General features: G+C 35.9%; 3 protein-coding genes across 4 annotated transcripts in view; 2 read left to right on the top strand and 1 right to left on the bottom strand.

The window, feature by feature from the left end:
* The window catches only part of LOC124622239 (protein AF-9), a 108,889-nt gene extending 91,576 nt beyond the window's left edge, over positions 1–17,313 (bottom strand). For both annotated transcript variants that reach the window (XM_047147892.1, XM_047147893.1), the window contains exons 1-2: positions 17,090–17,313; positions 2,409–2,586 (exon numbers count right to left, since the gene is read on the bottom strand). In XM_047147892.1, coding sequence (XP_047003848.1) covers positions 2,409–2,586; positions 17,090–17,101 — 190 coding nt within the window. In that variant the 5' untranslated portion in view covers positions 17,102–17,313. The remainder of the gene's footprint in view (positions 1–2,408; positions 2,587–17,089) is intronic.
* Positions 17,314–17,432: 119 nt separating this feature from the next.
* The window catches only part of LOC124622526 (elongation factor-like GTPase 1), a 590,349-nt gene continuing 581,473 nt past the window's right edge, over positions 17,433–26,308 (top strand). Inside the window, exons 1-2 of the mRNA XM_047148257.1 lie at positions 17,433–17,603; positions 25,802–25,979. Of these exons, the coding sequence (XP_047004213.1) occupies positions 25,816–25,979 (164 nt within the window). The 5' untranslated portion in view covers positions 17,433–17,603; positions 25,802–25,815. The remainder of the gene's footprint in view (positions 17,604–25,801; positions 25,980–26,308) is intronic.
* Positions 17,597–20,855, top strand: LOC124622527 (cytochrome c oxidase assembly factor 7 homolog). The gene has a single exon (XM_047148259.1). The coding sequence runs from the start codon at positions 17,668–17,670 to the stop codon at positions 18,367–18,369; it is 702 nt and encodes a 233-aa protein (XP_047004215.1). The 5' UTR covers positions 17,597–17,667; the 3' UTR covers positions 18,370–20,855.

Below are 26,308 nucleotides of genomic sequence, written 5' to 3'. Positions count from 1 at the left end.
AAAGGAGTAGATTGTACAGAGAGACGACTGATACAGACTCTATATTTACACCAGAAAGTAAGGATAAGGATTGGAAATGAAATGTCAGAAGGAAGCAGCATTGGATGAGGTGTTAGACAAGGTTGATGCCTTTCCCCACTGTTGTTTAATGCATACCTTGAAGAGATTATTGCGAAAGGCTTAGGTGGGAAAAGAGGAATGCGTATTGGTGGAAAGAGAATAGAATGTATAAGATTTGCGGAGGACATGGTGTTAGTGGCAGAAAGTGAGCGGAAAGTGAATAACATGCTCAAAGATCTGAATGAAGCTTGTGTGGAATATGGGACGCAAATAAACACAGAAAAAACAAAGAGTATGGTCATCAGTACAAGACACAGACTGTCTAATATTAAAATAGGACAATCTACCATTAGCCAAGTAAGTGCATTTAAATATCTTGGAAGCACAATAACTGAAGACTTGAGATGTCACCAGGAGGTGAATACTCGAATTGCCATAGTGAAGGAGGCATTCAACAGAAAGAGGAGACTCTTATGTGACAAATTAGATAAAGATCTAAGGAAAAGGGTTGGCAAATGTTTTGTCTGGAGTGTGGCACTATATGGGGCAGAAACATGGACGCTGAGACAAGAGGATGAAAAAAGGTTAGAAGCATTTGAGATGTGGATGTGGAGAAGAATGGAGAGGATAAGTTGGTGGAAAGAGTGAGTAATGAAACAGTATTGGAAAGTGTTGGTGAGACAAGATGTCTGCTGAAGGTTGTAAGAGAAAGGAAAAAGAACTGGTTGGGACATTCACTGAGAAGGGAGTGCTTGCTAGTAGATGCTTTGGAAGGATTGGTTTGTGGGAGAAGACTGAGAGGAAGAAGGCGATACAAGATGATAGACGACATAAATGGAAGAGGAAATTATGCAGACCTCAAGAGGATGGCAGAAGACTGGACAGCCTGGAGAACTACCATGTGAATACCTGCCTTTTGGCAGAACACTGATGATGATGATGAGATGCCCTACATGGTCTTCACAATGGACCTCCTCATGTGTGCACAGACATGAGGAGAGAACCCTCTAACAATGCGTGGCTCACAGCCATGAAAATATTTTGTGTGTGCGTGTGTGAGGATGAGGGAGTGTGGGGGATGGGGGGGACTGGGGGGGGGGGGGGGGGAGGAGAGGTGGAGGAGGAGGAGGAGGAGGTGTGAGTGAGTGAACTGGAGAATCTAATGCTTTCTTTAGGCAGAAGATATGAACCGATCACATTTGTTTTCTATATAGTGTGTGCCAGAATAACTTTCACTCATCTGGCTATTATGAATTTAAGTCTGCTCACTGATATTCGTATTTATTTAGTGAACGTAAAAAAACTAGACATTCTGGCAGATTTGTATGTAGCAAACCCAAAGCTTAAGCTAGGCTGTAATGAGACAATTTGGTTGTAAGTTGGCGAAGCCAAAAAATGTTAATGGAAGAAAACTAGGTGCTCTGAGGCTGACATGTAGTATAGCCCTATGTCTATGTTAGGGTAGAATGTAACAGTTTGGTAGTGAGTGGCAGAAAACTAGTTATGCTGACAGACTAGCCTGTAGCACAGCCCAACATCTATGTTAGGTTGGAATGTGACAATCTGTGTGTGAGTTGACACAGCTAGCGAATCTCAATGCAAAAATATGATTGCTGTAATACACCGATGTGCAACGTAGCCCAAGCTGCCAGAGATGGTGGTCATGTCTGCATGAGGTCTGCCTGCTTGTGTGTGTGTGTGTGTGTGTGTGTGTGTGTGTGTGTGTGTGTGTGTGAGAGAGAGAGAGAGAGAGAGAGAGAGAGAGAGAGAGAGAGAGAGAGAGAGAGATTTTCCTGCTCTGAAGAAGGCTTTGGCTGAACACTAATGTGTAAGCGTCTTTTCATTGTGGCTGTCTGAAACTCAATCTATCCTTTCCTTAAATTGCTGATATTCCAACCTGGAGCTTCCATTGTTTTATTTCCAATTTTGAAGAAAACTGTGTCAATGTGTTTGCATTCTAACCAAATGGAACAAAATACCAGCTAATTTATTTACAAACAATACAAAATTACAAACGAGTCTTCTGATTCACTACTGACAACCAAATCATGGTTCACTGTATTCAGTTCCCATCGTATCATGCAAATTATTACTAAGATCGACACCAACACAACAGCTGCTGCTATTGTGCATGCAGTTTTACACAGAGAGATAGATAGATAGATAGATAGAGAGAGAGAGAGAGAGAGAGAGAGAGAGAGAGAGAGATACATATATTATTTAAGTTACTGGCTCACCATTATGATAAAAATGTCATCCAATTCACTTTTCGATACAAGTATCGGAGAATAAAGTATAAACAAATTTGAGATCACATTAATACTAAATAATTATGTAAAGACACTTACCACGGATAGGTTTAGGAAACGTTTCATGCAAATGGAACACTACTTTTTCCACAAAATGCTGTATCTCAGCATTATCTGTACCTCGCACAAACACTTTCCAATCATGAGTGAAGCCTTCTGGTGTGCGTTTTGCACGAATGGATGCCTCATGGCCAATGTCAAATGATACTCGCACACACTGCTGACAAAAAGGAAATAATGTCTCATTAATGGGAAAAAGAGGTACGCCTTGTATACCACACTACATTGTCTCTCAGAAAATACTGACTGGTAGTGATGAAGGTACTGGCAGAAGAAAGTGCTGACCCTCAGTTTACTAAGGATTACTCTGACAAACAAACTGTCGTATTTTAGAATTCCCCACATGCTGGTAACAAATACCTCTCCATATGTACCACTAGAAGGCATTGTCTATTGTATAAATGGTTTAGTCCTTTTGTATTGATGTTATTGTCCTTGAATTTGATCAAACATGTAACATGCAAATAACCCAAAATATGTTCTTGTGGATTAGCACTTTCTTCCGTTGACTCTTTCAATTGTTCTTGGTAATCACATCAGATACAACTGTGGAACAAATATAATTTTTTAGTTACTACTAAGGGAAGTGCCCATGAATATCAATATAAATGAGAATTTATTAAATAGCTGTATTACATCAGTGTACATATAGATCATATGTTCATATAACTCACAGTGTGTTCTTTCTACTAGTCTGATGTCTAATAAATTGCAAAGTCTAGTAGGGTAGTCTTTACAGACTGCCTACTATCACAGGATAGATAATCTCTATTTCATAATTTGACTAATGTTGGGTTAGTAATGTGTGTGTTGGAAACAAAAAGGTCACAGGATCACTGTGAAAACAGAATATTTCAGTCAGCCTTTAATCTAGCTTCACCTCTAAATGATGTGAAAATTCATCAGGAATGACAGATGGTTTCAGCTTCAAGATTAAACTGCAGACTCCTATTTTATTACTGGGGTAGAGTATGCACACAAAAGATGGCAAAGCGGTGTCCAGATAGAAGATTTGCACCTGGCAACTGTGCCACATGGAATTATCATTATTATTATTACCTGTCTACTGGCTTTCTAATTGAAGGGGCATTAAACCATAAATTTTCCTTCCTGTATTCTATGTCATAAAATTATTTCATCAAGCAAGAAGCAATAGGCATAACTGTTTTGAAGTTTCGCTGATAGAGTGTTCCATAGACAGAAAAAAAGTCTTTGAAGCTAGTATTTTTATTTAAAAAATGCAGGGCTTTACAACATTACTGGTATGTAAGTTCTCTCACGAAAAACCTTGGCAAATAAAGTAATAAGAAGAGTACTAGAGTTAAACTGTAGCCTCAACTGATGATGATATCTGGAAGATAATTTGGAATGCTCATTACATTACTTTGAAGGCTTACTTTCAAAGTGACATGCTACAAAATGGGTGAAGTATTTTGTTATGTGCACAAAATTAAGGAATGGAGAATTTATAAGAAAAGTCATGTATGGATATGACTGTTACATTAGCATACATTACATGACAGGTTTCATGGTTTGCATACAAATGTGTCAGATGCTGTAAGTGATTTCTCACATGATTACTTAGCAAAAGCATTCACTTTGTCCATAACTTTATCCACATAATAATGGGGGTTTGTATCAGGCCTCTTTTAAGATACACGTTTTTGAAGGCCAAGCTAAAGAACAAATTTGTAACACAATTTCAAACCATTGGAGGTTACACAAAATACTTTACTGAAAGTTTAATGTTCTTAACTGACAATTTTAAGCTCTGGGATCCTCATCTGCATTGCACAGTGTTATCAATACAACACAACTGTTGCTTAAAATAACACATAGGCTACACAAGATCAAAGAACTTTCATTTTAAGCGACAATTCTACTGGTAATATTATGCCCTCCAAATGACTACCCCTGTGATCAAGACTAGCAATCAACATCTATGTCGCAGGTATTTGGTAGTTCAAGGTGTCATTTTTAAAATATATAATAGCCATGGAGTACTACTTAAAACAAATTAAGAAAAGGAGGAAGAGTACTGTTACTAAATGATAGTACAATGAAAACTGGAAGAGCCAAACAGAAGCTGCTATACATAATAAAAGAAGAACACAGTCCAAGGCTTAGGTCCTAATGTAAAGCATATAAATAGCTTCTCGGAATACTGTAACACATTAGAGAATGTTTCTGTATGTCCATCCTTTTGCCTGAAGGTCTGGGGGACTACAGCTGTTCATTATTGTAAGAAAATGGAACACCTACAGCCATCCTTATGATGTCCTCCATGTGTTGCTACAGTTTCGGCACCTCAATGCACCATCTCCAGGCATTAGTTCCTGAAGATGGTACGCTGAAGCTGGTAACTACACAATAAACATCTTCAGGCATTAGTTCCTGAAGATGGTATGCTGAAGCTGGTAACTACACAATAAAGGGCATCATAAGGATGGCTGTAGATGTTTCATTTTCTTACAGTAGAGAATATGTGAATATGAAGAATATCAGAACTAACAATCTACAGTCACCAACAGGAAAGGTTTTAAACTTTACCAAGTAACTGGCACACAGTAAAATTGGGTCAGTTGAACCTATTGAGAGGGGTTTTGATTTTTAACATAATAATACTGCAGCATGTGACATCATATGTGTGCGAACATAGATGGAACAGTACACTGGCAATTTTTGTTTCGCTTCTACAGTATTTTTTGGGATGTTCATTGTGTTTACAGATTTACTGGTAGTGTAGTTTGAGGTTTAGGTTAAGTACGAAGGTGATAGTTTGCTTGTTAGATGGTGTAGCTGATGAACAACTCTAATTCTTGGTATTGCAAATTTTGGATTTCAAGTAGTGGTTAATATTTGTTTTGATGATATCAAGGGTCAAACTTTTTTGAAAAGAACTAAATCAAACAAAAAATGAAAATGGCTATATTTTATTGAGTATTAAACATACTGTACAATAAGCCCCACTGGTATTTTGCAAACCTAAAGCACTAATGAACAGCAATTGATTATAGAATGGTAAGATGCAGAGCAAAAATAATTATAGTACTTGAAAGAAAATAGCTCATCAAGCTGAAAGTCAGAGCTATAGATTAAAAAAGAATTTAATTAATAATAATAATAATAATAATTTTATTGGCAATCAGCCTTTACAGCAGTAGATAACATCACACAGTCTTACAGTTAAACTTAATTATTCTAAACTTAAGATGGCACTAGGGAATGAAAAATGGGAACCAGTGTACAATGCAACTGAAGTGAATGAAAAATGGGAATATTTCTATAAGTTATTCAGTAACAGTTTAAATGAAACCTGTCCTTTAGTTAAAAAAGTAAATAAAGCTGTAAACCATTAAGCCGAGAACCTCCCTTCTGAAATTATTGAACTGAGGGAGAAAATGAAAGATTGCTATACACTTTTTAGAGATGCTAAACTACAATATTTCTCAACAAAATATAAACTGCTCAGAAAAAACATACAGAGTCCTTGACTAACCTAAAAGCACAGAAATATACCTCTGAAATAAGGAACTCTAGCTGTATCAGTAAAACTGCCTGAAAATAATGCATAAAGAAAGTGGGAAACAAAATTACTATGAACACAGCAACATAACATTAAAAGAAAATGGTGAAGAAATAAATGACCCAAAAGAAGTGTGTGAGAAATTTATACAAAAGCTCAGTACAGTTGGTACAAATGAAGATCATGTCAAGCCACAAAATTTTAGTCTTGGAAAATCCAGCCAGTCCTTTTATATCCACGGCATTACTGAGAGGGACGTCCTGGCAATCATATCAGCACTTTGACCAAAAATGTCTTGTGGCTGGGATGACATTTCACCTAAACTGCTAAAGGAATGCAGGTATGAATTGGTGAAACCCCTGACTCACTTGATAAATACCTCCCTCAGAAATTGAGTATTCCCTGATCTTTTGAAAATTACTGAAATCAGGGATTAAAAACTGACACTAAAAACTACAGGCCAATATCATTAACCTCAGAACTAGGTAAATTGTTAGAGAGAGTAATACTAAATCAAGTTGAATCATATTTCACCAAACACAATCTGTTTAACAACCTACAACATGGATTTAGAAAGGGGAGATTTACTACAACAGCAGTAGCATCTTTTATACATGAAATATTAAATAAGCTGGACAAAAGTGACAAGGTAATAGGCACTTTCCTAGATATGAGTAAAGCCTTTGATACTGTGAATCATACCATTCTTCTGTGTAAGCTAGAAGAGTGCGGGTTGAGAAGACTAGCCTAGAAACTACTTACCTCCTATTTGAAAGACAGGAAACAGTGTGTAAAGCTAACTTATCAAAATAATGAGCAGCTCCTAACAACCAAATCAAACTTCAGGACACTTCAATGTGGCATGCCTCAAGGAAGCACACTAGGGCCTTTTCTGTTCCTTGTATATGTAAATAACTTATTTGAACCCCAAAATTGCATGGTCGTAAGCTATGCTGATGACATATCCTTCATCAGCTCTGGCAGTGATATGCAGTCTGCAGCTAACAGTACAGAGATCAGTTTCAATACTCTGTCCGCATACCTTACAGCAAACAAGCTTCTTGTAAATAAAGACAAAACGGTAATAATGAAGTTCATTCACAGTTATAATGCTGCCATAACTGATACTGTATTTACATCCCCATTGGGTCTTCCATATGCAAATTCACATAAATTTTTTGGCACCATTGTTGATGAACACTTATTATGGAAAGAACATGTAGATAATATTTGCAAGAAAATCATTAGAAATGTGTATCTACTGAAGCGGGTCTCAGCCTTCTTGGGCCATTATACTTTAAGGCAAATATATTTTGGGTTAATTCATCTTCACCTTCAATACGGTATTGAGATATGGGGTGGGGCATCAACAGTTCACATAGATAGACTTTTTAGATTACAAAAAAAGGCAGTAAGAATAGTAGCCAAGGTAAAGAAGAGAGAGCCTTGTAGAGACATCTTTAGAAAATATGAAATTCTTACGGTGTACTCCGTGAAACAAAATCCTGAAGTTAATATGAGAAACAGTAATGTACAAAACTATGATACACGGGGAAGGGAAAATTTTCATAGAATTGTGACCAATAAAAAGGCAACAGACCACAGCTCACAGAGAAAGAGAGCAATTTTTTACAATGTACTACTCTGTGAACTCAAGAAAGTAAATCTAAATATGCTAAAGAGTAGACTGAAGCAATTATTAATAGAGAAGTGCTGTTACTCTATAGAGGACTTTTAAGGTGTCATGCCATCTTGGAAAACAGTGTATATAGACAATGTCTCCAATCTATCAGTGGTATGAAAGAATGTAATTATACACTGTATTGTGTGTACTGTACTATTGTAAGTATAAGCTAAATTGTGTTACACTATAGAGGAATCTACTTGTAGTGCCCTTTTGAAAAATAATGTGTACAGACATGTGTCTGATCCATATGTTGTTATGAAAGAATGTAAATATTTTACTATATATGTGTAATGTAATCTAAATTTTCCTGACAATGTCCAAAAACTCTTTGTTATATGGACAGAAAATAAATAAATAAATAAATAAATAAAAAGTATTTGTTTGAATGCTTGTTCAGGTAATTCTTGTACTGAATGTGCTACCTTATTAAATAAGTTGTGCCCCATAAGTTCACAGCTGTTCAGCGATTTTGATAGTCTGTGATATGGAGTATAAATACAACTCTCCCTCCTGTGTTGTAACAATGTACATTTTCTCTACATTTTGCTTCCTGTAACTTCTTTTTTGTTTAAATTAAAACATAGTATATGTGTAAGTTTGTTACAGTCACGATTTTTTTGTGCCTTATACTAAGAACCAGTAATTGTTCTAACAGCTTCCTTCTGCAGCATAAAGATAATGTACACACAACTAGAGCTCCCCCATAAAATAATACCATATGTCAGTATGCTTTCACAGAAGCAAAAATAGGCCCTTCTAACATACTTTTTGGGTACACAGTCCATAAGTCGCCTAAACATAAAAATTACTCTTAACAGCTCACCACTAATGTATTGTACATGATGACCCCAAGATAATTTATTGTCTAAATATATTCCCAAAAACTTACCATAACTAGAATCATCTGATGGATGCTTGCCTTTCAGACTAAAAACCATGTGCTGTGTTTTGTTATCACTGTACCGGACATTCTGAATGATGGCAAATCATTTATCATTGTAAGGAACAAAAAAAGGGCCCAGTATGGTCCTTGTGGAACACCTACCGTAACTTGTTCTGTACTTGACATATTCTTGTCAACACAGACAACTTGCCTACGGTTCTGTAGATATGATTTTAATAGTTAAGGGTGTTGCCTTCAGTACCATAGCATTCCATTTTTCCAGAAGTGGTATGTGCTCTACAGAGTCAAAGGCTTTAATTAGATCACAAAAAATGACTTGAGCAAAGGCTTTATCTTCTGACACTCGATGTATGTATTTCAGTACATAGTCTCCAGCATAAATAGTTGACAAGTTTTTCCTAAAATTATACTGTGATTCACTAATTATTCCTAGATTTTCAAAGTAAACAGGTAACTGTTGATAAATAACACATTACAGTTCTTTAGAAAAAGTTGGGACTACAGAAACTGGCCTGTAACTTGAAGGTGAGTCAGTACCTCCTTTTTCATACAGTGAAACTACCCTAGACAGTTTCAGCTCATGAGGAAAATATCCCTCAAATATAGGACTGTTTATACAATATGTTAAAGGATACATAGTACAATCTACTACTTTCTTTGATATATTGCAAGATATGTCACATATATCTACTCTGTCTAAAGGTTTTCACTGTTTTACTATTCTTGGGACGAGACTAGGTGAGACCTCGTAGTAAACAGACATAGCTGATGATTTGGCAACAGCATTTCTTACTTCTTCAACTGATTTAATACAATAATCATTGAATGTTTGGGGAAATACATTAATTTTCTTGTTTCTTTCATCTTTAGCAAAAGTATTTATTAGTTTCCAATACTGCTGAAACTGTGTGTTTTTTTGGCTTCCACAATGGCTTTTTCTATGATAGATTCCTATACTTAACATGGACTAATCTGGCATCTAACAGAAACTCCAGTTTTTCTAGAAATACACTGGTGATACCCTTAGGTGACCTGTACCAGGACATTGTCAATAACTTAAAACTATCAATAACTATACCAGTAGCTTTAAAATTCTATTCGTCCCACAAATACTCTAGATCCAACTTATTAATGGAGCAATTGAGTTACTCTTTCATATAGATTGCTACACCACCTCTTATATGCAAGTTCCCTCTCGATAGCCCACTGTTCATTCAAGGAAAAAATATCAAATTCTCTTGTCCAAAATTATTCACCAAAAATTCTTTCTTTTTTACTCCTTGAATGTTCAGGAAGCAAATCTTAATCTCAAAACTGTTATTCCCTTCAGACCGAATGTTTTGGCAAGAAGCTATAGTATCTTTCACACTACTTATCTTATGGGCTTCTTCATCTTGCTGCATCCCACTAAAAAAACTCATTTAGGCAGAGAGGAGACACTGTTTTCCACTTACCAGCAACACTTGACCTTGGTTCTACATAGTAAGATATGGCACTTAAAATTTAGCAGCACGATCAGTATGTCCTGTCACAGATTATACAAATAAAGAGGGAATTACATAACGAATGTATGAATGTACAAACCAAAAACTGTTGTGTGTATGAAGAAATCAAAAGCAAAATGTAAATGGAAATAAACAACTATTAAAGAGATGGTGGAAATCTCAAACAAATAATAACAGAAAGGTGATAGAAAATGCTGAATTACATAAAATTATTCAGATATGTCTTTGAAGGGACATGAGCAGGTACAAAGCAAAATGTGGCAAGAGAAAGAATTGGTAACGAGAGTATTAAGAAAATAGAACATAAACTTATATTGGACAGACATCATATTTCAACAGCTGAGAGAGAGAAAACAGGACAAGCATTCAAAGTTTTCTTTAAATGTTTATATAGTTCAAGGGACAACTTTGAAGCACAGACAGTTAATATACAGAAAATAACAATCTGGATATTATGTCAGAGGAGGTTGCACAGCCATTCAAGCTAGAAGGAAAGGAAAGACCCTTGGGGACGATTGTATTGGCACAGAAATACTTGAAGTTGGAGGCAAAATAATGTACAAGACCCTTGCAAAATTGTTTACAGAATGTCTGTGGACAAAGGTAAATCGACAAAACAATAAACAATGCTGTAACTGTTCTACATCACAAGAACGCATATTAAACATTTCATCCTTCTTTCCATAAAGTACAAGACTCTTATTACAAACATCAACAAATCTGTAAAAAATGTCACTGGACTTTACTGAAGCAAAGGAAAAAGCTACTGATGCTGAAATACATCTCACAGCTGTTACAGTTATATAACCATTACTTTGAAGAAAAGTACCAGTACTGTCTACACTAAAATTAAATTTAAACCAACAGACACACATAGACCAGTAACCAGGGTATTCTGTGCAGTTCCCTTCATTGCTTTATTGTTTATTCTCATTGGACAATATGTCATCTCCAAACTCTTGATCAATTTATTCCCACCTACCTATATCCATGATGTAATTAAAAAACACTGTTCAGTATAAACAAGTGAAGGGAACTGCACAGAATATACTGCTTACTGGCCTGTGTGTTTGTTGGTTGTATGCTTAATTTTAGTGTAGACAGTACTGGTACTTTGCTCAACGCAATGGTTGGATAACTGTACCAGTCGGGAGGTGTATTTCTGCATCATTACCTAGCCTTGAGAGTTTTAATGAAAGGTGATCTGCTGTCACTAGTTCACATCTCCAGTGCGGCAAGTTACATGTTTATAACAACAAAAATAATCAATTATATTACGTTTCTTATTTAGCTTTTCCTGTGTTTTACTAGTACCATATTTCTTAATTTTTGTGCGTGTTTTTCCATTTAAGAGGTTTAGTCTCAAATTTTGGAAGTGTAATTTCATTCAGTCTGTAGCACAGTATTTGCTCTCTTATTTTGTTTTGAAGACAAGTGTCCATTTCCTGTGTAAGCCAGTCAGTCAGGCCCTTTTTTAACTCTATGGATAAATTCAGGCGCTCTGTAGAGTAGTTTCATTTTTTCTGAACAGCCAGCCACACATCTTATTAAGGCTCAGCTTCCATTAGCGACACATTGAGACTGTAGCAAGTTACATATCTAAGTTTCTGTCTGCTTTTGTAGTTTACTTCTTCAGTCAGTGCTGCTGGCACGGGTAGGATGTGTGTACACTGTGTGTGGATGCAGGAAGAGCTGACACTGTTCACGAATAGAAGAATGCTAAGGTCAGCCATCTTCAGGCAGTGCTCTCTGGGTGTAGTGGTGGCAGAGAATTTGGCGCGTCACATGAAACACCCCAGGAGTTGGTTGGTTCGCCCGTGGGCTCTGCTGTCTAGGGCCTCCTAGTGTACCCGATGCATTGTATCCACTCTCACAGCCGGATAAATGGTCTGTAGTAATGCATTCGCATCCCTTGAGGTGGATGGCAAACGTGGCGGCTGACCTTATGGATTTGTCTATTTGACCTGTGAGTGAACATGTGGCTGTTTCCTCAGAGGGGGCTGAGCAGGCTCACATGGGCAGAGGGGTGCTAGTTTTCCGGAGCTCCAACATAAGGCAAGTTATGGAGCTCCTTAGGAAGATAGCATTCAGAAAGCCAGTGTGCACTTGGTATGCCTGCTGGGGGAGTGGGCTCATACGAGAGCATCCTTGACTATGGCTATCGAGCGTGCAGGGTGCAGTCATCTGCAAGTTGTGAGTCATGTCGATATCAACAACGCCTGTCACATGGCTTCTGACCCCATCCTCAGTTAGTGCAGGTGGCTGGTGGAGTGATGAGGCTGCTGGCCTCACACATGATGTCCACGTAGAGCTTGCAATTTGCAGCATTGTTCCCATAGTTGATTGGGGTCCTTTGGTTTGGAACCAAGTGGAGGGTCTCAATCAATAGCTTCGTCCAATCTGTGACAGTATTGGGTGCAGATATCTAGACCTGCTTTATCAGGTGGGGATTTGTAGTACTCCCTTTGACAGGTCAGGGGTGCACTACAAAATGAAGCAGCTACTTGGGTAGCACACTACTTGTGGAGTACACATGGGGTTACTTAGGCTGTGCGGTAGTTTGAGGTACTCTAATGAACACTCACATTTGACATGCAGAAAGGGAAGTCAGACCACATTCAGGGTAAAACACTTTAACTGTTAAAACTTTATCAGTAAATTGTCGCAGCATTCATAACAGAGTTCTCGAATTTGCTGCCCTCCAGGAAAGTTCTCTCACTCAAGACATTCTTGGGACCGAACATGAAGTACAAAGCTCTTGAGATATATAGCAAGCCATAGAATGTGTATCAGAAAGACACATTAGATTTCATAGGATGGGGAGTGTTCATTGTTGTTGACAAAAATATTGTCTCCATTAAGGTCAAAGTCGAATGTTACAGTCAAGTTATCTGGGCACATATAAACAGTCAATACGATACCAAATTAATTGTTGGATGTTTTTACTGGCCACCAAAACAACTGTGACAATTTTACAATCATTCAAAGAAATTCTATGGTCAGCAGCACATAAATACTCAGATCATGTAATAACAGTTGGAGGTGACTTTAACCTACCGAGTATTGGATGGAATATCTATGTATTCATTGCGGGGGAGGAGTCCGTAGCCAACAGACAGTCAGTCCTCAGAAGTTCTTTTGAACACATTTTCTGAAAACAGTCCTCCGCAGCTAGTTCGGCAACTCACATATAATGCAAATATGTTAGACAGTCTTGCAGCTACAAACGGGCTGGACTTTATTGACAGCATATGTATGGAGATGGGGATTAGTGAGGAAGCAAAGGCTGTGGCACTCTTGGTTCAAAATAGAACACACAAATGATGAAATGGAAATTTTAGCAGAGATTTGTGTGTCTGTGAAAAGTTCTATGTACAAAGCATACCACCGTCATACTTGGCAAAAGATCTGACCAAGAACCTGAGGAAATTCTGGTCCTATGTAAAATTGCTAAGTGGGTCTAAGGCTTCCATCATGTCACTTGTTGACAAATCCGGTGTGGCTGTTAAGACAGTAATATGAAAGCTGAAGTTTTAAATTTCACATTTAAGAAATTGTTCATGCAGGAGAATCGTGCAAACATATTGTCATTTGACATCGAACAGACTCTCACATAGAAGACACAGTAATATGCATCCCTAGAATACAGAAACAATGGAATAGTTGAAAACAAATAAGTCACCAGGTCTAGATGGAATCCCAATTTGGTTTAACAGAGAGTACTCTATGGCATTGGTTCCGTACTCGGCTTGCTTTTATTGTGAATCTCTCACCCAGCACAAAATCCCAAGTGACTGGAAAAAAGTGCAGATGACTCCTGTATATAAGAAGGGTAAAATTACAGAACCGCCAAATTACAGACAAATATCCCTAAGATTGGGATTGCTGTAGAATTCTTGAATGTATTCTCAGTTGTAATCTACTTAATTTTCTTGAGGCTGAGAAGCTTATATCCACAAATCAGTTTGGTTTTAGAAAGCCTCACTTGTGCAAAATTCATCTTGTCCTTTTCTCTTGATATACTGCAAACTATTGATGAAGGGCAAAAGGTAGATTCCATATCTCCAGATTTCTGTAAAGTGTCTGACATGATGCGACACTGCGGATTCTTAATGAAGGTACAATCATATGGAATAGGTTCCCAGATATGTGAGCAACTCGGAGGCTTCTTAAGTAATACAACTTCAGCATGTTGTCCTTGACAACCAGTGTTCATCACAGGCAAGTATACTGCCAGGAGTGCCCCAGGGAAGTATGATAAGGCATTTATTATTTCAAATATACCTAAATGATTCAACAGAGAGGAATCAGTGGTTGTTTGCTGATGATGCTGTGGCATATGGGAAGTTGTTGAAGCTGAGTGACTGTAGGAGGACACAAGACGACTTACATAAAATTTCTAGTTGGTGTGATGAATGACAGCCAGCTCTAAATGTAATAAAATGTGAATCATTAGGAAAATATAACCCAAAATGTTGAAATACATCATTAGTAGTGTCCCATTTGATAAAGTCACGTCATTTAAATATCTTGGCATTACACTGCAAAGCGATATGAAATGGACTGAGCAAGTGAGGATTGTGGTAGGGGAAGGCGACTGGTCGGCCTTCAGTTTACTGGGAGAACGTTGGGAAAGTGTGGTTCATCTGTAAAGGTAACTGCACGTAGGATGCTAGCAAGAATTATTCTTTAGTACTGCTTCAGTGTTTGTGATCCTTGCCAGGTCAGATTAAAGGAAGATATTGAAGCAATACAGAGATAGCTGCTAGATTTGTTACCAGTAGGTTTGAACAATATGCAAGTGTTAGGGAGAGGCTTTGGGAACTCAACTGGGATCCCTGGAGGGATGGCAACATCCTTTTTTACGAACACTGTTGAGAAAATATAGAGAACTGGCATTTGAAGCTAACTGTAGAAAGATACTACAGCTGCCCACATAAATTCAACCTAAGGACCACAAAGATAAAGATACGAGAAATTAGGGCTCATTTGAAGACTTAAAGACAGTCATTCTTCCCTTGATTTATTTTCAAGTGGAACAGAAAAGGAAATAACAACTAGAGGTACACGGTAAAATCTGCCAAGCACTGTATGGTGGCCTGTGGTATATGTAGCAGATGTATAAGGTGGGTAGATGACTTTAAAAAACACGTTTACCACAGAATACTGTAGTACATGGAAAGGTCTAGGGAAGGTGCTTATAGAGCAGTGAATGTGAAATTGCTCTTAATTTATAATTCAGTCACCCATTCATAAATTTTTATTCAAACTGATTTCATCTACATGTTTATTGCTTTCTGGAAACATGCCCTCTTGCATATCTAAAGCACGTCATATGCATTGACAACAATAATAGAAACAATTAAGTCGTGCATTGCAAGCATTTGACACACACTCATATCCACATATTAATTCAGATAAATGAAATTCACATACTACCGAAAAATGAAAATTCAACTGTGATTTTTATAAGTGTCACTGTCACTTCTTCTTCACTTTTCATGTTGTGACAACTGCTATGGAAAACTTCTCAATGGTAAACACTATTAATTTTTTACATTCACCTATATAATCTACAAAGTGAAATTCACTGTTTTACAGATACATGCCATTCCATAATAATAAACATATATCTTAAGGCTTGTATGTGTCTTGCATAATATGTGCATTTTGAATATAGCACAGAGAAACTAAAGCCTGTAAATTATTTCCAGTTCATTCTGAAAGTGACTGATCGTGATCTTTACATAAGCAATGTTCTGGTAAATGTAAATTATGTGGGAATAAAACTGTGCTTGTCAATTATTCAGTGTTTCTACTATTCAGTGAGTGCTCTCTTTAACTCCTAAATTATTTACATAATACCACAAATTCCCAAGTTCTCAGGAATTAAATGTGTGACCAAGTGAGGTATATTATGTCATGTTTGTGTAAAACTGACAAGAAGAAGGATAGGCCTAATTAGAGAAAAATGAGTGAAGATATCTTTCCTGTTACATTCCAAAAGATTTACAGAAGAAAAATGCAGATGACCTTGCTGCTGAAGAAATGCCTCCTGGTATGTTGAATGTCTATAATGTCTATTATTTTTTATTTCACTTAGTGGAGCACAGTAGGCTTTTTTCCCACAATAGAACTTTCCTGCTTGGATTAAATTATCAACTTGCTCAACTGTGAGCAGTATCCATAAAAATTGTCATCTTTCTCTTTGTTATGATGTCACTACTCATCCACTTCTCCTTCACCAAAAGAATAGTGTATACATATAATTAACCTATTGAAAAGAAGCGATAAATGCAAATTGTTATTATGCTATCCACTATGTTCCGAATGTTTTAATGATGTCCTGTGATCCAGTGTTGGTTGAAAATATATACCACTGCTCATCTAAAATACGAATGGCGAAAAAAAAAACAAAAAAATCAAAATTAGTTGTCACCATTAGATCTGAACTAATAGTATTTCGCGCACACATTTTTTTTTCATTGCTTTAGTCTACCAAAATGTGGTGGGGGATGCGTTATGGCTCAAAACACGGTTCTGAACAGACGGCCTGAATAAAAACTGAAACTCTGAACAACATGAAAATCATTTCCTTTTCAAAGTTTTTTTGTGTCACTGTGTAACTCTATCGCATACAAATTACACTGTCAGGTCGACTCTAAAGCAATCGCTATTCACAAGGCTCTTCTGCGGAACATAGTTGTCGCTGTGTTGCCTTTTACACCTAAAAACTGAAGAATTACTTTTATTGTGCCATACTTAACTAAACTGCCCCACTATTGTGCGATTCTGTCAGTACTGGGATTTAAAAGAGTCAATACGTAATTAATTTTTTTTTTACATTACTTAGGGCTGACGGGTCAAAAATGTAAAATCGTTACGACTTTTTTTGACAATATCTAGGAACTAATTCTTAATGTGAAGCTGTGCATGTATTTACCCGAAAAAGTGCCAGAATATAGTACAGGAAAAATCCAATCACGTGTATTCAAATTTAAATTTACGTAAAAGTAATTTTTATATTTCTAAACGCACCGAATATGCCATATCCTGTTTACACTGTTACTGAAAAGATCATTCTTGGCAGTCTTTGTATCCCTTGGTGAAAATTTCATGTAACAATTCATTACACCGTTGTTACAATCACATTGCACTTTTACTAACTAAAAATATTTACATCCTGCCGCCTGCAATAGGCAAGGAAATCATAACAACAACATCAACACGTAATACACAAACAAACCTCCCTACAACACAGAGCCGTTTTACTCGATTAAAATTTGGAGCGATAGTCTGTTGTCAACAGGTACGTCAAAGCTTCTCAAACAATCAACAAATGCTGCTCAGCTGTCTTGCGACGGTAGCACAGATCTTTGAGATATTAAAACTTTGAAATAACAAAGGAGAGTCGGTATTCGGTAAACTTCGGTCGGCGATATTTGGGAAAGAAGAGTTGTGTGGTGTTGCAGTAACCCATATTAAAGGTGTAAATAAATGACAGTATACAGAAGTGAGTCACTGGAGGCTGAAAATATTGTGAGACAAGAAGGTATAACGGTGCTTCATAAGCTGTCGTGTTGACTAAATTAGATTAAGCGAGTGTGTTGTGCAATATGGGTGTAAACTTAAAAGATGAAGAAGAAGTGAAGCAATACTTACATAATTTAGGCATTGAATATCGTTTTGGTTGCTATCAAGAAAAGAAACCAGAGGTATGTCATTTGTTGGGGGATTACTTAGAAGCCATCAAGAAGGATTTTGATAAAGCAGCGAAAGTGTATAAAACTAACTGTGATGACTATAATTTTGGTAAAAGCTGTCAGAAATTTGGAAATTATTCATTTGTTGGGAAGGGAAACACCACTAAAGATACAGAAGTTGCATTTAAGTATTATAAAAAGGCATGTGACCTGGGTGAAACAAAAGCTTGCTTTAATGTTGGCGTTTTAAACATTCTAGATACTAAAAACAGTAGGAAAGAGAAGGACTATGCTTTAGGGGTAGCTTCACTACACAAATGTTGTGATGATAACGACGCGCACTGTTGCTTTTATGTCAGTACTATGTTTTTACAGGGTCTGAAAAATGGTTTCATTGAGAAAGATATGGCTAAAGCTTATTCATTTTCATTAAAAGCTTGTGATCTAGGTAGCATGCAGGCCTGTGCAAATGTAAGTCAGATGTATCAGAGGGGTGATGGTGTTGACAAAAATGAAGATTTAGCCGAGAAATATAAGAAAAAAGCACTGGAATTGCAGCAACAGACATTCAAACAGCAGCAGCTGGAGTTTCAGCAAGGGACAGAGCGTGTGTAATTGAATGTTATGTAGAAGCAAAGCAGATATTTATCGAAATCAAGTACATACTTAATAAATAGGCATGCTGTTTCAAAACTTCCTAGCAGGACATTGTAGCACCTGTGTGATTGGGTTGCATATTGCTGGGCAGAATAAAACACAGAATTACTTTTGGAATATGCATTAAAAATGGACTACTCATGCTTATGGCAATTTGAGATGTACAGACAATAATTGTCAATAGATAGTATTCTTATCACAATATATTATCAGCTCTTTGTAGTTTCATGAAAACGAACTGAATGTAAAACATTTGTACTGCCTGTAAAATGTGGATTATTCGCTCTGGTGAATTTGTTTTGGGTTTCAGTAAGACTGTAGGAAACACAGTACCGCAACAACAGGACACATCTCTCTTTGTGTACTAATAATTGAGCATATTTGTTCTGTGTTGACTGTAACTATTGTCAACAGAGCATTATTCTAGACTGTCATGTATAAGATCTCTCTTTACACATCTGAATATCAAAAATGGATTATTTTTATGTTGGTGGCAAAAAAGAACAGAAAAATGTCTAGACCACACGTATTAGAATGTCAATGGAGGGTTAGGTATTGGATCTTGGTTGTGAGTGGATTTTTACTTATGATGGGAAAAAAGGTTTGTTTTGTTGCTGAATGATAGTGACAGGCTATCTACATGCACAGGTACATCAGTAGCCCTTGTAACTGTGACTCTTTGTATATCACTGCCAGCCATACACTGAGGCATGGTATGTTATTGTTCTTGCTAATTTCTCACAAGTGTTGAAATGCTATGCTCAGTCTTAGCAGTTTGTATCCCATATCACACTGCATTTGTACAGTTTTAATAGTGCTTTTCTTTTTTATTATTATTTTATCAAATTGCCATATTCAAGTGGTTCACATACTTTTCTTTTGTCTATTAACATATTATTTTGTGTCTTTGAAGCAGTGTGCTGCTTTTACAGAGGAAGCTTTAAATATGCATTTTGTAGTGAATCTATCATTCTAGTTTTGGATAATATGATATGACATTTACCTCCACCACCATTTGTTTCAAATCGTATTTTGATATTTACCTCAGTAAAGTTGTTATATTAATTATTAACATTTGGACATACTGTAGGCCTACAGAAATTGATTGCCGTTTTTGTTCATTTTTGGTTTGGTCTGTAATGGACCATGAAATGCTGGCTTCAAACTCTGAAGTCCAACTTCAGGAAAGATGTGGTTTACATTCAACTCTGTGGTTATTAATGGGATTTAATTTTCTGTTGGTCTCTGAACTTATTGGAATTAACAAAATAGTTATAGAGGAAGTAGTATATTAATTAAATAATAATTATGGTAGTTGGTGTTTGAGAGACTAAACTTTTTTGTCATTAGTCACTTTGAATGAAACCATCATCAGCATTCAACTTCAGTTCTTGAGGGAGGTAGCATGCCTATTTTACATGCCATTGACAGAAGAGTCCTGTCCAAATGAATTAGAATGTTATTGAAGAGAATATTGATTTCTTAGTTTCATATCTGTGTGAAAATAGAAAGTAGTGACAAAGACAGTGCGGGCTGAAATCAGTTTCATTGGAAGTATTTGCAGTATATTGATTGCCAACTGCATTTTTCCATAATTTCATTTTAGATTGATTGTGGGCTATCTTTAGAACATTTCTTCCTCTTTTATGATACTTTGCAATTAGATAACTGTTATCCTTTACCTGTAAAAGATGTAAGGGTGTTTGTTTAGAGTATGCTGACAAGAGTGTTTGTTTAGAGTATGTTGACAGTGCAACTTGTTCTTTGCTGTTGGAAACATGTAATTTGTTGTATTGACCTGTGTTTACATTTCATGTATTAGTCCAAAGCAGTCTGTATTTCCTACACTATGAAAGATAGTTGTGTATGAAATTAGAATACAATAAATCTATAAAGGCACCATTTCACTAGCAGGCAGCAGTATCAGATGTACAAAATGGTGAAGCCACACGAGCTTTCTGAATTTACTTTTCTTGGATCTGAAAAAAAGGGGTGAGGTGAGAAAAGGTGATTAGGAGCTTTTGAAGACTAAGGAGAAAAACATCCAGGAGCATGGATTGAGAAAATGACAGTGGGCAGGAAGAAATGAAATTTGTCAATAAAATGCCAACAAAACATTATATTTGAATGAATATATAAAAAGCTAAAAATGAGAGAGAAGATAATTAGAAAATCAAGATTGGACGTTATGGGGGCCACATGTTTTTTTAATTATGGCAGGCAAGAACAATGACAGCATTCTTCGTGCAAGAAGCTATGCATTGTCAATGTAGTAGACTTTTGTTAAAACTCGTTCATTCTTATTAGCAGTGGCCCACTTCTTGTTTTCTCTTCCCTATGTTTTTCTCAGTGTGGGAGCAGCACACTTCAAAAGCATGCAGGAGTGAGGACATTTGCGTATACCTGTTGATCTGAGTTCAGTGTTTTAATTATTTTTTTTTTAAGATATTACATTACCATAATGGGGTGACACTCACTGCAGGCTTTGATTGTACTTGTACATTTACATTCTGCAAAAACTAGTGAAGTGCTTGTCAGAGGGTGCTTATATTTTGTTAAATATTCCAACTAACCGTTTTTAACTGTCAGTCAAAATGTCATTAATATTGGTGTTGACATAATCAACAGTTAAACTGGAGATTGGCTTTAAGTTTTCTCACTTTAGGCTAATTGCAAATTATTTATTTCTTGATGACTACAGAATTATTATGCTGTTTTGTCTGAGCTGATTGTTATTTGAATCATTTCACTGTGACAGGTGTCAGAGCTTACGGATTGTGTGATAACTGTAATTGTATTGATATGCCTAAAATTTGTTGCAAAGACTTATAGACTTATGAACCTCTTAACTTCCATTTCTGTATTATTTGATTCTTACTCTTATATAAATTTCTTACACTTATGTTATTATTATAACATTAAACTGCTGATTTCTGTTGTATTTGTTCTGTCCTGTGAGTTTTTCTTCAGGGACTCTATTTGTACCATATCTGTGAGGGGCTGATGGGAATGTGTTACCTGTATGTTCCAGTTCACTGATTTAGCTAGCATAATTTTGAAGCAGGAAATAAAATGTAATTAAAGGACACACAGTTCAAAATGACCTATGTAAATGTATATTTATATAACTACCAAAGATTGTGGGTTGCTGTTTCACTTGTTGTTATACATGAGAATATACTTTTTTAGTCAGAAGATTGATTTTTTTGGAATAAAGATCATTCACAAAAGGAACTGCCTCATCTTTATGTACTACCTGATGGGTTCCAGTCCATTGCCCCATCCACTACCTAAAGTTATAAATAAAATATTTAATTAATCATGTTTATTGAGAAACATAGTCTACGTGATGCAAAACCAGAGCAAAAGCTTTAGGCACTAAAAAACACTGAACCACAGTAGACTGTGAAGAATAAGAAATACTATGACTCCATAACAATTCTGTAAGTTTAAGGAAAGAAAGAATGAAACAGAAGGGTGTCAAGAGCTGATAAAAGATGTTATAGGTTATGAGTTGACTCTGAAAACTTACACTCTAGGAGGTGTGCAACGACAAATTAGGGATTCTGTCATCTTCTCTCTTACATATAGGGAAATGAGTAATTCTGAAATCTGAAAGTTTTGATCACACAGAAATGTAAATACATTGCTCCTTTAAGTTATTTGACTAAATGTTGTAAGTGCAGGAGGAGAAATCAGATATTTCCCGGAATTTACTTCTTTATGACATAAGCAGTAAGGTAGAAATTTGATACCTGAACCACTGTTGTCATGATTTACATTTTTAAATACCACTAAATGAATTGATATAGGTATTATCAGCTGTTCACAATAAAAATAAAAGTAGATGTACTTGAAACAAAACCTGTCATATAGATATGAAGTTGTCATTCTTTTAGAATAATTTAAGGATAATTTTAAGAAGCTAAAAAATGAAATACATTTAATAGACACTATATTGAGTTACTGGATAGTGGAAGGAGTGGTTCTCAAACATATGGTAAACTACTAATCTTCTAAGACTGTTTTAGTGGTGCCATTATGGAAAAAGATATGTTAAAAGCCAATAGTCTTCATGCAAAAAGGGGGGGGGGGGCAGGGGCTAGTGTAGATAAGTGTGAAAGTTACCAGTCATCTTTGTTTGAAATGATGTGCTGAGTATGGCATAGATCAGTATAAACACAGAACATTTTAGAAATAATATTTTTCTAAAAGAAACCACAAATTTGATGTTGGAAATAAAATCCCGATGAAAAAGAGAATGCATTCAAAACACAAAAATAAACAAATAAATTTTTAAGGGGAAGTGTTGAATGAGATTCACTTGGAAAAATTAAAACAATTAACAGTCAAGATTTACATATGAGGAGTGTGCAGAAGTAGGTGAAATACGAAGATGGATGCAGACAATAGGCAGAAAAGATAGCTTTCATTGAAGATTGACAATGCTGTGCTAACCTTTAGGTTATGTTTGCAGTTGTAATGATGCTGAGTACCACATGCTGCTGTGGATGCTGCATGGTTGCTTTTTGGGGAACTGTGACCACAGTAACTGTGCCAATGAACACCTAAAATATGTATTATGTGGGTATCCTATCAATCAGCTTGACCAGTCGGTTGTAAAGGAACCTGCAGTTTAATTTGGAATGTGACTTGTTTCTACATTTTAAAGCTATACTATAGCTGAAAGTCACATTATCAAGAATAGGCCACAGATCAGGTGTATTTCTAACCTAATACTTTTCGATATTTGTCTTTAAGTAAGAGAAACTTCATTTCTTAACATGTGAAAGCGGGAAAAGGTAACAATCTGATGGACTTATATGTAATGCAAACACTGTGGCAATTAAGCTAACTATAATTACACTTCTTTTAAACCAAAACTCCATTTCAACGAGATAAAATAAAATAAAATCAATCTATTGTAGTGTGAAATGAAAAGTGATTTGAATTCATTTATTTTTTGCATGCAAAAAATAGAAACATTTTTAATGACACTGCAGTTACCTTGTAAGTGCAACAGATGATAATCATTGCCTGTAAGTGTATCACAAGAAATCCTATTTGTCATGTAGAATATCAGTCAAGTATATAACTCTTTCCAGCATTTACTGCCCTTCTCCATGACAGGTCCGTACCCATAAAGTAAGCAATCATTTTTCAGGTCTGTTTAGTGGTAGCCTTTTTTACTGTTATCCTCTAACTCATGAAAGCTGATTTTTCCAAATTGTGTCATTGAGTAACTATTTTTTACACACCATGCTGTGTTTTGATTGGCATTACGTCCTATGAAGTTGATCCTTTTAGTACTTTGGGGGGGGGGGGGACATTTAGCTGTAGAATTGTCAGATCTGGATTGTGCTTCAGGTATACTATAATTAGTTGTGGTTTGCTCATAATTCAATATTGACTGAAGATGTAAAAGAATTGTCATATGTAGCTAGATCACAGAAACAGTGAAAATAGTACCTTCATAGTTTTACATAGAATTGAGATCAAGCACTGTTGCTTTGGAAGTCTCAGTTTTCAGTGTGTTTATAAATAATAACTGATACCTTACAGACAGATATGTAGGTACTAGAAGGAAAAAGATAGTCGCATACTGAAACAGTTTGAGAAACATAACTTTTTTTCAGATGGTGCTTCGTTTCACCAACAAAAAATGGTCAGTGCAAAAATCTTCTCTTAGCTATTACTTTTCAGTAATTTGCAGACAGGAACGTTTGCTTTAATATTGATGCAGCTCTGCAGTCATCTTGCTTCCAGTTAGTTAACTTGTCCCAATAATCTTTCAGACAAGCCTTGCACAATTTTTTTTTATTTTATTTTTTTTTTTTAAATTTTTTTTATATATTTTTTTTTTTTTGTCTAAGATTTAATCCTTATGTTCTGAGCACCCTTTTATTCTCAGTGACCACTAATTTTTATGTCCTTAATTTATGAAACACCACAAAAAAAACGTAGTTTCATTTAGAATATATTATAATCGAAGGCTATATAAATCCTGTTATTGTGGGGCATGTAATCTTTTGCTACACACTGAAATGAAATTCATTATAAATAATCCATTACAACTTGAGAAGAACAGTGATGTCCATACTTACAACACTAGAGGGGAAAATACATGTATTACCTGTTATTAAAGCTGTCAGTGGTTCAGAAAGGAGCTCAATATGCAGCAACAAAAATCTTTCATCACCTGCTCAGTAACGTAAAATCTACATCATTTCAATAAATGAATCATTCAAATGATCTATGGAACATGTAACTAACTAATTGAGATAGGTACCACTATGCTCTAAATTGTAGGAGTGAGCAAGGTGGTGCGTAGGTTACCATACAACAGTCTCATTCTGATGGAGCAGGTTTCGTGTCTTCAACCGGACGTCTGGTAGATTTTTTCTGTGGTTTTTATAAATCGATTAAGTTGGATGCTGTGGTTATTCCTTGGGGGGGGGGGGGGGGGGGGCAGTCAACTTACTTTCCCACCCTTGAATGATGCAGACTTGTGTTATGTTTCTAAGTACCTCATCTACAGCAGAACATTAAACTTTAAACCTCCTTCCTTTTTTTATTAGTCAGTGATAAGTGGTTTATCTAAATCACTAAAGGTATTTTCCAGAGTGGCTCCACTGAAAAGGATCTTCCCAATCCATGTTCAGTCAGTCTCTAATTGTCATTGATGGAATGTTAAACTCTTACTGTTCTCAAATTGTGGCTGATTGTCACAATGAGTTGTTGTATTTGAGGTCTCATGTATATTTGTGTGGGACACATATATTTGTCACACATATTTGAGGTAGATTGGAATACATTTAACACAGTGTTCAAGTGACTTTTCATTTTGTTGGTATACTTCTGTACTCTCATTTATTATCGCTTTTCAAGTGTAACAGTTGAACAGCAGCAAACTTTTAACTCATTAGTAGATCCTTAATTGATACCCGTGCAGCTGAGAAATTAAAAAGTGAACAACATTGAAATTAAAATCTTGGTCATTGGGTTTTTCAGGCATCTGAGATATATAAGCAGGTTTTGTGACACAACTTACTGCACTATCTTTAATTATTTCCTCGTACATCATAATGAGAGAGTCTGTGTTAACATTTGAAGGCTGGAGCTAATAGTTAAACCCTGAGGCATGTTCAAGTGGCTGAGGTAATGAAACATTGTCAATAAAAGCCAGAGATTTGAATTCTGTGTATGTCTGGATATAGTTGTAATCTATTCACTGTACCAGTTTTAAATCTGTTCATTCATAATCTGTTCATTTGTAAAAAAAAAAAAAAAAAAAAAAAAAAAAAAAAATCTCCTCTGAAGACACAGATATACATGTATGAAATAGTACTAGAACCAAAGTAACAATAATTTATTTGTATTTTGTTTTTAGGAATTTGATGCAAGATGAGGTTAGTTAATGCAGAGAAATTGTCTCAGTTGCAAACAAAAACTGATCACATACGCAATATATGTATCATTGCACATGTAGATCATGGGAAAACAACATTAGCAGACTCACTAGTTGCTAGTAATGGGATAATCTCACCGAAGATGGTAGGAAAACTCAGGTATGTTACTTTTTTTTGAGAGATGAAGACATTTTTTTCGCGTAGAGTTCTACAGTTCAGATATCATTCATATCTTTATACTACCTACACAGTAAAGTATTTATTCTGCAAAATACAGTCAGTATTACTTGATAACAGTTTATATGTATAATAATAATTTACCACCATAACTATCATCAAAGTAAAATAGAAACAAAGTACAAAGAATGATAATAGGCAACCAATCATATGCACATGAATGGTGCACAGTAGCCAGACTTCAAAAACATACAGTTATGCAAATTACAATACACTCTCTAAGCAAAAAATATTGTTACATGCTAACAGTT

The sequence above is a fragment of the Schistocerca americana genome, chromosome 7 (genome assembly GCF_021461395.2).
Source record: "Schistocerca americana isolate TAMUIC-IGC-003095 chromosome 7, iqSchAmer2.1, whole genome shotgun sequence".
NCBI classification, from domain to species: Eukaryota; Metazoa; Arthropoda; class Insecta; order Orthoptera; family Acrididae; genus Schistocerca; species Schistocerca americana.
Note: the sequence above shows the minus strand (reverse complement) of the source record. Positions and strands in the feature narration are given on the sequence as shown.

What these genes read in the sequence shown, in the direction of transcription:
- LOC124622527 (XM_047148259.1), top strand. Translation starts at nt 17,668, where the DNA reads ATGGGTGTAAACTTAAAAGATGAAGAAGAAGTGAAGCAATACTTACAT.